The sequence below is a fragment of the Neophocaena asiaeorientalis genome, unplaced genomic scaffold (genome assembly GCF_003031525.2).
Source record: "Neophocaena asiaeorientalis asiaeorientalis breed wild unplaced genomic scaffold, Neophocaena_asiaeorientalis_V1.1 scaffold116, whole genome shotgun sequence".
NCBI classification, from domain to species: Eukaryota; Metazoa; Chordata; class Mammalia; order Artiodactyla; family Phocoenidae; genus Neophocaena; species Neophocaena asiaeorientalis.
In genome coordinates this window covers 12,759,492-12,772,393 of record NW_020174561.1, presented here as the reverse complement: position 1 = coordinate 12,772,393, position 12,902 = coordinate 12,759,492, and the positions used below count along the sequence as shown (strand labels likewise).

General features: G+C 41.8%; 1 protein-coding gene and 1 non-coding gene across 2 annotated transcripts in view; both read right to left on the bottom strand.

The window, feature by feature from the left end:
• DOCK4 (dedicator of cytokinesis 4) overlaps positions 1-12,902 on the bottom strand; it is a 474,863-nt gene that overhangs the window by 142,262 nt on the left and 319,699 nt on the right. The window contains exon 17 of the mRNA XM_024757836.1: positions 18-174. Coding sequence (XP_024613604.1) covers positions 18-174 — 157 coding nt within the window. The remainder of the gene's footprint in view (positions 1-17; positions 175-12,902) is intronic.
• On the bottom strand, positions 9,012-9,084 carry TRNAG-UCC (transfer RNA glycine (anticodon UCC)). Its single transcript has one exon. It is a non-coding gene; the product is annotated as a tRNA-Gly (tRNA).

The following is a 12,902-nucleotide window of genomic DNA, read 5'->3' as shown; positions in this document are numbered from 1 at the left end:
ACAGTATTATACATTACCGTTTTGTGTGAGTTTTGTGGAACAGAGAAAAGATGTTATCCAAAAAGACTCCTTCGTGGCCTTCATGGCTTGATTATTATTCCCAAGGAGAATGCCCTTGGAAAAAGGAAGTTTGAGGTAGCGGGTAGTATCCTGAAGATTTGTGTTTTCTTCACACTGCAAAAAATATTTTTTAAAATGGGATAGGGGATAGAAGAGACCTCATGAGAATTATTAAGCATGATATCCATCTCTAGTGTTTATGAACTGGGAAATATTCCAAATATTATTACAAATAGAATTTGGCTTTTAAGTAAAATGCAACAAAAATGTCTAAGAGGAATTACGCACGGATTTTGGACTCAGACCCATTTGGGTTTGAATCCTATCTCTGTTACTTCCCACACAAGTAACTGTATCAAGTTGTTTAACCTCTTGTGATTTCCATTTTCTCTCTCTATAACCTCATTGTGCCGTCATGAGAATTAGATTACATAAGGCCTTTATCATAGAGCCTGAAACATTGGAAGTGCTCAAGAAATCATACTGCAGTGACCATCGCATTTAAAAGAAGTGCTTACATTCTTCCCACATCTCCTCTGAGGCGGATATTAAACAACTCCTCACTTTGAAAACTGGCAATTAAAGGACTCTGTATTTCAGGATAATCTAATAGCTCCACTATGTTGAGAAGTCTCTACAGAAAATGCCAGCCAACAAATGTAAAAGGAATTACAGGTTTTAAGAAATACAGTTTCATATTCCTAGTGTAATTCTTATTTTAGTCAATGATTGTCGCTAAGTGCTAAAAACAGCAGGAAAACTGTTGATGAGGAAATGAACATTCATATGATGCCACACAGGTTACCTCCTACTGGCCAGACGACAGACAGATGTCTGTCACGACAGATGCCTGTCACGACAGATGCCCGTGGGGGGACTGGGTTGTCAGCCCTCAAATGCAGGGCAATGCAAAGAAACACATCATCATCTGCAATGTGTTCTTACAAAGCTGTGGAACCTGAATCTGTTACACCTACAGGTTCAACTTCTACTTCACAGGAAATACGAGGGACAGAGCAACATGCTGAATGTTAGGGGGAAGCAACCAGACAAAGCCAGAGGCAGCACTTTCTGTAGGATGCTTGGCTTTGTACCTTCAAGTTAAGTTTTGTGAAAAAAAGGATTGTTCTAGACTTAAGAGATAGATAGCCAGATACAATGTAATGGTCCTGGATTTGGACAAACTTGCCGAGAAGGATTTTTTTTTTTTGAAATGTATACATTGACTAAGTTCTAGATGAGATTAAAGAAAAGTTAATGATTGGAAAAGTCATTAACTGAGAAAAGGAAATTAGAAATATATATATAATGAAGCAATCTAGATATCCTTCAGTACATGAACAGATAAACTGTAGTACAACCAGAAAATGGAATACCATTCAGTGCTAAAAAGAAGTGAGCTACGAAGCCATGAAAAGACGTGGAGGAACCTTGATGCATATCACTAAGTGAAAGAAGCCAATCTGAAAAGGCTACATACTGTATGATTCCAACTACGTGACATTCTAGAAAGGGCAAAACTATGGACACAGTAAAAAAGATCAGTGGTTGCCAGGGGTTTTGGGAGTAGGAAAAAGGATGAACAGGCAGAGCACAGATTTTTCTAAGGCAGTATGATATTATCATGATGGATACATGTCACTATACATTTGTCCAAACCCACAGAATATACAAAACCAAGAGTGAACCCTACGGTAAACTATGGACTTTGGGTGATGATGATGTGTCAATGTAGGTTCACCCTTGGTAAAAAATGTACCATTCTGGCGAGTGCTGTTGCTAATGGGGGAGGCTCCGTATGTGTGGAGGCAATGGGTGGAAGGGAAATCTCTGTACTTTACTCTCAACTTTACTGTACACTAAAACTGCTCTTTTAAAAAGTCTATTAAAAATATGTATCATTTGGGTAAACGAAGTCCATACAGAAAAACATTCAGAAAGATATACACTAAGGGGTGAACAGTTAACATTGTTTGGGTAATAACAGTCTGGTGTTTTTATTTTATTTATCTATATACTGCTTTCATAATGAAGGTGATTTTATATTAAAATTCTGAGAAAAAATATTATAACAGATACAGAGATGGTATAGCTTAGCTTATTTTGAGTATAAACTTAGGAACCTTATTTCTTTAAATATTTTCAAGGCTAGCGTCTTGGGAACAGGTAGGAAATTAAGCACAGAATCCCTCTGGTTTTCTAGACTACTCTGTGTGAGTTACAAAAAATTTTTAATAATAAATCTTTAAGAAAGACCTCTCTAACAAGTTGAGAGAAACAGAATCAGAATATTACAAGATGTTCTTCCCAGCACACCTGTCCAGTAACGGGAGGAGCAACGAACACAATAAACAGCCTCCATAACTCTCTTCTCATGTTATGACTCCAAATGCTTTCTTTTATTACTGCAAGATATTTCATTTAGACAGAAGAATGCATATATAGTTTAAAGAATAATTATAAAGTGAACATTTCAGATGCTTTCCTGAGAAAAAGTGCTTAGGTAAAGTAATGTTCTGGAACTTGGGGTCACCGTCCCCTCTCCTCAATCCTGTTCTTGGTATCAGGGCTTGGAGCACAGCAAGCTATAACTTGAGTCACAGCAACCCATACTGGACCTATTTCCTACCTGGGTCTGGTCTATGGGGTCAGAAACATGCTCTGGTCTGCCATCCCCAGCCTGACTTATGCTCCATTTGTCGAACCATACCTCCTATTGGGACTGAAGTCTCATGCAAACCCAGTCTAGACACTGTCTAGCTATTTCCAGACCTCCTCCCCAGAAGCTGGAGTATGCCCTGGCCTGGTATGTTCCATCTGTTCACAGAAATCCTGCCCCTATAGATAGATCTCTTAACCCCCTTCCCCCCCAGCTAACTAGCTGCCTGCTCTTGAGCACTTCTGGAAACCTCTTAGAATTCCTGCTTGCTGAGCTCATGTAGTTCAAATGGCAGTCAGGGACCAGTCACTGCTGTGTCGTGTCCATAGCGGGCACCGTGAATAGAAGCCTTGGCTGCCTTCACCGGGGCCAGTCACTGTGGCCAGGTCAGCGTCACCTTTTCTAGTTCACTGTACTTCTCTCCCAGCCTGGGGGACCAAGACCTCAGCATCAGAGTCTCTCTGATTCCGAGATGTGACACCTTGAGAGCTTCTTACAGCTAAACTCTATCACCCTTACTCAATGCAAAACACAGTAACTAATACAAATATTACTCTGGACACAAAAGTTATCTGAAGACCTTGCACCAACAATACTGGTGTGCATATGTGTGTGCTGTGTGTGTTGCTGTTGGTGTGGGGAGCAAGTGGGGGGTGGGCGGGTAGGAATTCTACCCTTAAATTCAGTAAAGAAAAGTACATAATTACCCTTTGGTCTCTGTGAACCCTTTACTATAATATTTACCAGGAGTTCAGAGCTGGTTTTTTTGTCCAGTAGGAGTCAAGGCCATACGCTAGGTATGGGGTTAGAGTTTTAATCTATTTCCAAAGAACTTAAGTGACCTGCAGAGGAAATCTCATGGCCTATCTTTTCTTGTCCTCTGAGGTTTTCAGCATGCACCCATAACACATCACACAACACTGGAGCTTTTAAAGGCAATCCAAGCAACCACCATTTAGGCTAAGCACTCTGTGTGTATTTCCTTATTCTGATAATAATCCTATGAGGCAGGACATTGTAACCTGGGGAGCTTATGTGATTTGCTCAATATCACAGTATTAGTAACTATCAGAGGCAGGATCTGAACCAAAGTTTGTGCTTACAACTACTATACGACACAGTAGTTATGACTACAATGACTCTTCCAATGACTCTTGTTTTAACCAGGTTTTGAGTTTTGCTATAACAAATTTAAAATGTATCAATTTATAGATAACATACTGCTTGGTGGGTATGTCTAAGAAAGACCCCCCAAAAGTTCATTTTTCAAAAAAAAGGTATGCTTGTGGAAGACACCCTGGGAGAGAGCTTAGAGCGGTCTGTGGATCTGAAATAGTTTCATACATGAAGTGGCTATGAGCCCTACAGTGAAATGGCTAGTTGACGTTCTGAAACCACTCAGGGAGCAAAAGGGACCACGTGATCTGGATGCAGTGGGGAAGAGGGGCAGGTAGGAGCAGAGAAGGCATGACATGGGAGACTGGAAACACAACAGGTGAGATAGAGATCATTCGTTCAGTCACTTGATGAGAGAGAATTTATGGAAGAGAAATGAGGTTGAAGAGCAGTGAAGAGTAGAAATGGGTTCCAGAAGATGGGCCTGTAAGGCAGGGGCAGTGGTCAGCAAGGGTTTAAGCCAAAAAGGTTGTCCAGACTCTTAAGAGGAAATACACAGCTCGCCAACAGAAGCCAGGGAGTGAGCAAGAGTCAGCAGTGAATTCCTCGATTCTTCCGCCAGGTGGGAGAAGGGTCTGCACTGTGAGAACCACAGCATGGACGGGAGAAAACACACAGGAATGAGCAATCTCCTTCCAGGTGAAGGGCTAAGAGTTAATGAAATCAAGGAAATGGAGCTGGTAAAGGACAGCATGGCACTGCCTGTGTTTTAATTGGAAAAACAGTACAAAGGAGTTATGGCTGGGCGTCTGAAGGCCTGCGAATCTGAGCAATGTAGGCTCGACACCAAGAAACTGCAGTTTTGCACAAAATTACACTGCATGTAGTTGATAGATGGTTTTGTCACTGCAGTGGAATCCAGTCACACCCCTAAACTACACGGAGGGTTAAATGTGGATCACTTGCATTCCGGGGAACACTTGGAACACAACTGATTCGGTGTTGGCATAGGGACGATTTTTTTCATCAAATCCAGTGCAGGCATGGAACTAGGCAATATGGATATGAGAATAAGAAGGACTGTCCTCCCTGTCCTCTTGTGACAGACACAGACACAGCTAAAGTCTTCCTGGCGTTACAGTAGATGTATGATGACAGAGAGATGAGGGAATGATTCACTGAGCCATTCTTTCTAGGAGAGACAAGGCGACATGACCACAGCCTCTTGAGGCTGCTACTGGATTGTGGGAACAAAACAATATCATTGTCGTAGGAAAGGACAATTCTCTGTGTTTGCTTTGATAGGCTGGGATCTGTGCAAGTCATTTTAAAATGGCATGAAGTTAATTTATTACAAATTAGAGAAGAGGGAGAATAAAGCCAGCCCTTTGCTTTACTCGACATGAATCAGATCTGACAGGAGGGATGTGTTCCCTCAGATTCTTACAGAAGAGTTAAAATGCAGGCTATGTGGCAGCAGGAGTGGCCTCTGTCTTCTGTGAGCTTATATAGCATGGTCACAGTCTAGTTCTTTGTCCAGAATTAAAATCAGTTGGTACAGCATTAAATGTTGTATCACACCCCAGGCTACTTTTTGACCACTGTCCTAGGCACAAGAAAGAGATGCAATGGTCAGTCATAGACACTCTTCCAGAAATGTGGTATCTGCAATAATGCAAGCTATGTGATTGAGAGAAATAAATTAAAAATTTCTTCAGAGATACACTGGTACAGAGATTCATAGTATATTAATCAAATTAAGGGGCCTGTAATTTGCAGGAAGTAGAGAATTAAATTAAAAACTATAGTAATTTAGACAATCCAGTTGAAACGATATATTGCCAGTTAATTGAACCAATTGTGGCAGCAAAATACCTTCTTCTGGGGATACTTTCAACATGATTCGTCATCCTTAATGTCATTACTAAACATTTATTAAAGTCCTACTATTTGACAGTCCTTTAATTCGGTATAAGGAATGTAACAAGGAAATAAACACAGTCCCTGTCTGTGAGGGCATTACATGCCTGACCTCTGCATTCATCTGTTAATACTGATTACAAAGCTGTGATAAAGATCCCTGGATTCCAGCTCTGCCAGGGAAGGGAGAGGAAACCTTATGGGAAAGAGGCTATCTGACCTCAGTCGCAAAGAGTAAGGCTTGCCAGGCAGGTAAGGGAGAGAAAGGCAGGTTATGTGGAAGAAACGATACATAGAAAGACACTGGAGGAAAAACGTACATGTATAAGACTATGGAGATACGGCAACTCAATGCAATGTGGGATCCTGGATTAGATCCTAGACAAGAAAAATGACATTACTGGAAAAACTTGTGAAATCTAAATAAGTTTTGTGTTAACAGTATTATACCAAGGTTAATTTAGTTTCAATAAATGTGCTATGGTTATGTAAGATATTAACATAAGGAGAAGTTGGGTGAAGGGTATACGGGAATTTTCTGTACTATTTTTGCAACTCTTCTGTGAGTCTAAAATAACTTAAAAAACAACTGTTTTAAAAAGTACAGGTGTAGTCAGACAGCTATATGTAGTTTAGTGTGGCTAAAGGCCGTGATTCTTTTCAGTAGCAAAAAAGCCTTGGGACTACCGTAAACATCTTAAATAAAAACTCAAGGTGATTCTGACACCTGGTTTAAATTCCCTAGATTAAAGTACTACCAAGGAGGGCTTCCCTGGTGGTGCAGTGGTAGAGAGTCCGCCTGCCAATGCAGGGGACACGGGTTTGTGCCCCGGTCCGGGTAGATCCCACATGCCACGGAGCCATGGCCACTGAGCCTGCGCATCTGGAGCCTGTGTTCCGCAACGGGAGAGGCCACAACAGTGAGAGGCCCGTGTACCGCAAAAAAAAAAAAAAAAAAAGTACTACCAAGGAGGGGAGGTGGCACTGACTGGTCATGAAACCAAGCATTTAGATATGGGGATGAGTGTGAGAAGTCAAGAAAAACTGCAGGGTTCTGTTCACCGCAGGAGACGATGGAGATGGCATAAAGAACTTAGTTTTGGACAAGCTGAGTTTGAGGCATCTCTGCTGAACCGAACTGAAGATGTTCAGTAGGCTGGTAAAAGTTCTGGGCTACAAGCCCATAGCTGGCTGTCAGCAGCAGAGATGCGGCAGGTTAATCCACAGAAGTGCATGAGATGGTGTCCAAGGATTAAATCCACGATAGCACCAACATTTAAGATGCAGATAAGATATAAACTAATATAGATATAGGATGGATACACAACAAGGTCCTACTGTATAGCACAGGGAACTATATTCAATATCCTGTGATAAACCATAATAGAAAAGAACATGAAAAAGAATAACTGCGTGTATAGCTGGGTCACTATGCTGTACAGCAGAAATTAATACAACATTGTGAATCAATTATACTTCAGTAAAATTTAAAAAAAAGATGCAGATAAGAGAGAAGAGTACTCAAAGGAGAAGAAGGATGAAACTAAGGTGAACACTGTCAGACAGACCATGGAATACGGGATTTTCAAGAAGGGTAACAAATAGTGTTTCATGCTACAGGGAAGTCAAATAAGGAAAGATTTAGAAAGGGTCCAGTAGTGTTGGCCCCCGCGTTAATGTTAGTGACCTCAAGGGAGAAACTTCATTTGAGCTGCGGGGACACAAATAGCCTGAGGAACAAATGGAAGAGAGTGGCGGGAAGTAGAGACAGTGAGTGAAGACTGGCCTTTCCTGCAGGTGGCTGAGATGGGAAGGGAAGAGGCAGTGTGGTAGCTATTACAATTTTGTTTGTCTTTAAAGAAAGAGGCTTGAGCATGTTAAAAAATCTGAGAATACTGCCAGAAGAGAAGAAACATAGCTGCAGGAGCAAAAGCAGACATTGAGAGGAGCAAGGTCCCAGGGGACTCGGGAGGGAGGAAGATCCTGAGGGAAGCAGGAGGAAGAATCAGCCTTGGAGGGAAGGAGTCTTGCCCCATCCCCTGAGACAGGAAGCAGGAAGGAAGGGAAGGATGCAGATCAGTTTGCAGATGGCAGAGGAGAGAACACAGGAAGTTAAGGAAGTTCCTGTCTGATGGCTTCTGTTTTCTCTGTTAAGGACACGGGAAGTGGTGAGGTAGGCAGAATGGCACAGTCTTGTTGGTAGCTCTTGTGGGGACTGAGACGGGGAGCTGATTAGTTGGCCTGCAGTGTGGATGGTCCTGCTTCTATACCCATCAGGCTGATGCTAACCTATAGGAACTGTATAATTCCCTCCACTAATTAATGTTTAACCACCTAAGGAGGAGTAGAGGAGGGGGCAATGTTGACAGACTGATCTAGGGCTGGTTTTTACTTCCCATGCAGGTACAGCAGAACTAAAGATTAAGGGATAGTCTGAATAATAAAAAGAAGAAAGTGAAGTCAGGTGGGGGGGTTTATTGGAGCAGAATAAGACTGAAAAATAGGTAGAGTATTAATAGAAAATTGGAAGGTTGAAAGGCTGCAGTCAGGATATCAAGAATTTACGATTTTTGATTAGAAGTGGCTCTGATGATCTCATTCATCCATGCATGCATCCATCCGTGCACCCATGCATGCATGCATCCAGTATTTATTTAGCACACATGGGAGGTCCTGCTGGCTGGGGATGAAGGATGGCCAAGAGAGACCACAGTGAAGCAGAACACAAATGAAGGTAGCTGGAGTTGAAGTGACCAAGAAATAAGAGGAGAGGGCACCGGACAGGTCAACCAAAAGGAGGAGACAACTTTGAACTAGGGGCTAGGCTGACTGTAGGAAAGGAAACAGCCACCCACCACCCCATCCTCCCCTCTTCTTTGCTGGCCAGGAATATCTATTATACAGGTAGAAGGCAGTAACTAGGACGGGTAGAAAGTTGCAGCTCTGTATGGAATGAGCCTTATGGAGGGCAGGGAAGCTCTTTACAAGAGGGTGGAAAACCAGTATCTTTAAAGGCACCGGGGCATTTAGAGACGTCCAGACACTAGACACAAGGCTTCAGAAGATGAGCCCTCTCTACTCCAGAGGCCACACAGGAAGCTCTCTCGGCAGGAGAGCCAAGGGTTCAGTTGAGACAGAATGAAAGGGCTTCCTGCATGTCACATTAATAGCCTTCAGTGTTAAGACCAAGTCCACTTATGAAATTATCTTAGACTTTTTTTTTTTTGGCTTTGCTGGGTGGCATGTGGGATCTCAGTTCCCTGGCCAGGGATCAAACCTATGCCCCCTGCAGTGGAAGTGCAGAGTCCTAACCACTGGACCACCAGGGAATTCCCCCATCTTAGCCTTTTTTAGCCTTTTTTTTTTTTTTCCTGTTCAGCTTCTGTGTTCAGTTTGGCATGCTTTCATGCTAAACTTACCAGGTTATCTACTTTTTAATTTAATGTTGCAGGTGTTTACTATTTAATTTCTCTCACAGTGTATAATAAAACAAGGGTTATATGACTGATTCTCCTATGCCCAAGCCCACGGTGGACAGATGTGTTTCAGGCTTGTCTGAGATCTACTGATCATGGTTACAGGGGCGTCTCTTTCAGAATAGTTGCAGCAGCATGCAGAGTTCTCTGGAGAGCAAGATGGGTGACAAACCTATCAGTCTATCTGAGTTTTTCAGATTCCTCTCATGTTTTTCATTATACTTATAAATATAAACATACTCTAGGAAAGGGTAAGTGGAGAGCAACTCAATCTGAGAAATCTACCTCAAAGACGGTAACAAGTGCAGAGGGGCTGTGCTGGACTTCCATGGACTAGGTGAGGAACTGCGATGTAGTATAAGAAACTGAAAAGTTGCAGGGAAAAAATAAGAGCCACAAAGTGTTTATGAACAAACTTTTAGGGAGCAAAAGTAAAATAAACAAACTCATAAAAAGACTTGCACTCTAGGCCATACATTAACTTAATCCCTTTCCAACCAGGAAACATGATCATCCTCCATTCAGCTGACTTCTCATCTGGCCCTTCTCTTGCTCAGAAGCAATAGATCCCACTCTAAGGGATCAGATTCTCTACCGAGCAAAACCCCAGGCTGGCTGAGTTGGGTCACTTGAGCCATAGTGGTGTTAAACAACAGTAATGAATTTGCAAAACTCCAATTTCTTTAAAGGTAGATTGTATCATTATTATTACTTGTTTATGCATACATCCTAGACCTGACGGTATTTTATTTTATTTTTAATTAATTAATGAATTTATCTATTTTTGGCCGCACTGGGTCTTCGTTGCTGCGCAAGGGCTTTCTCTCCTTGCGCCAATTGGGGGCTACTCTTGGTTGTGGTGCATGGGCTTCTCATTGCAGTGGCTTCTCTTGCTGCAGAGCACAGGCTCTAGAGCGCAGGCTCAGTAGTTGTGGTGCATGGGCTTAGTTGCTCCATGGCATCTGGGATCTTCCTGGACCAGGGCTCGAACCCGTGTCCCCTGCATTGGTAGGCAGATGCTTAACCACTGTGCCATCAGGGAAGCCCCTGACGGTATTTTAGAACGTACTTCTAAGAACTAAAAATCCTTCACTGGAATAAGTCAGAATGGAGACTTGAGTGCACAGCTATTAACTTTCTATCCTCCTTCTTTGGATTCTCACACTATTCTCCTTAAGAGACTTGACTTCCAGAAAATGAATTATCTTAAGCTCATTATTTCAATGAGCTTAACTTGCTTTTCTTAACTTTAACTTTTCTTAACATGCTTTCCAGCAGGTAGCTGGCGGGGGGCGGGTAGCCAAAAATATCCCTACAAAGTTAAGAAAGACAACAATCCTACCGGAATGCAGCAAAATAACAGAACTTAGTAAGATTAGATACTGTTACCAGCAAGTTAGCAATTCCAAAGACAGGTTTTGGGTTTAGCCATCAAACACTTGGAGATATTACTGATGTTCTGAGAGCTGAAAAGGGACTCTGGAAGCACAAAATCTTTAATGCTGACTAATCAAGTTCTTTCACTTATCTTCCTAAAGCTGTAGCATTCAGATTTTTGTAGATTTCAGAGTTTATCTCCATCGAACACCCCTCCAAACTTATTATCAATCATGTAAAGGTGAAAACGACCTTGAAAGGGAGCTTTGCCCTTAGAATTCTTTAGCTCCTGCCATAAAGGATGAGTCCAGGTCCTTGCCACACTACTGACTGTTAACTCTGTGAGAACCGTTTCCTTAAAACACACTCAGAAGAGGAGTCCAGCCATTGTCACAGAGGGAGACTATCTCTTTCACAAATTTTAGGCCCAAATTAAGCTATTAAACAGTCTTCAACACAGCAGCTTTTTTTCTTGGCTCACCACAGGATTGAGTCTTTCAAACTAATACCTTACACAAGGAGCAAGTAGATTTTAAATCTAAATAGCCTACTATGAGCCACAGTTATTCTCTGTGTCATATCTACAAGGAGTTAACGACACTTTATTTAAAAGCATTTTTTTCCATCTTTCATCAACCTTAGATTTCATAGACAGTATCTGTCAATGAATGACATGGAATATGGTCTATAAAGATCTGAGGCAATTAATGTTTCTTCAAAACCTTACCATTAACAATACTGTCAAGATTTTATGACAGAAGAATGGCCTTTAGTTAGATCAATCTCCATAATTAAATGGTATAAAACAAAGCTAAGTACAACTTTCTGTCTCTTCTCATTTTTACTTTATCAAAATGAAGATTTTAATGTTTTTAAATGACATGTGCCCACTAATAAAACCTTTAAGAAATGTAAAAATACTTTTGTGTCCAGGAGTCCCACTGGGTCCCGCTTGGTTTCAGTAAGGGCTCGGAGCCAGGCATTTTACATGCACTTATTCTCCCAGCAAAACTGAGTGCTAACCCTGACTCTGTTCTGAAGACAGGGAACAGGTTCAGAGAGGTCACTGGGGCTGAAGCCAGGCAGGATTTGGGGGGCACTCAGGATCCTTCTGATGGAGCTCTGCATTTGAAGCCTGGATGCAGGCATTTTCAGAAGAGGATGGTGCTGTGCATGACGGCTCTTTGGCTTGACAGACAGACCCCTGAGTCACAAAGGACACTTTGATGTCACCCATGGATTTCCCTGTATGCTGCACTGACACATGGCACGGTGTCCTACTTTTCAGAGAGGAGATCTCAGAGGATTCTTCTCTTGCTGCCATTGCTGAGATTTTAGAGGCCACGGCTTTCAAGTACACTGAAACTGGGGGCGCCTTCAAGATGGTGAAGGAGTAAGACATGGAGATCACCTTCCTCCCCACAAATACATCAAAACTACATCTACACATGGAATAACTCCTACAGAACACCTCTTGAATGCCGGCAGAAGACCTCAGACCTCCCAAAAGATGCCCTCAGGTGACCTACACACAGAGGCGGCGCCAAATTCAAAGCTGAACCCCAGGAGCTGTGCGAACAAAGAAGAGAAAGGGAAATCTCTCCCAGCAGCCTCAGGAGCAGCGGATTAAATCTCCACAGTCAACTTGATGTACTCTGTAATTCTGGAATACCTGAATAGACAACGAATCATCTCAAACTTGAGGCGGTGGCCTTTGGGAGCAACTGTAGACTTGGAGTTTGCTTTCTGCATCTAATTTGTTTCTGGTTTTATGTTTATCTTAGTTTAGTATTTAGAGCTTATTATCACTGGTAGATTTGTTTACTGATTTGGCTGCTCTCGTCCTTTTTTAATTTTATATATATATATAATTGTTTTTTTCCTTTTTATCTTTTTGTGAGTGTGTATGTGTATGCTTCTTTCTGTGATTTGTCTCTATAGTACTGATTTTGCCATTTGTCCTAGGGTTCTGACTGTCTGTTTTTTGTTTTTGTTTTAGTATAGTTTTTAGCACTTGTTATCATTGGAGGATTTGTTTTTTGGTTTCGCTGCTTTTTTCGTTCTTTCTCCTTTTTTTATTACCTTTTTATTTTTAATACTTTTTCTATTTTAATAACTTTATTTTATTTATTTATTTATTTATTTATTTCCCTCCCTCCCTCCCTCCCTTTTCTTCTGAGCTCTGTGGCTGATAGGGTCTCGGTGCTCTGGCTGGGTGTCAGGCCTCAGCCTCTGAGATAGAAGAGCCAAGTTGAGGACATTGGACCACAAGAGACCTCCCGGCCCCACATTAT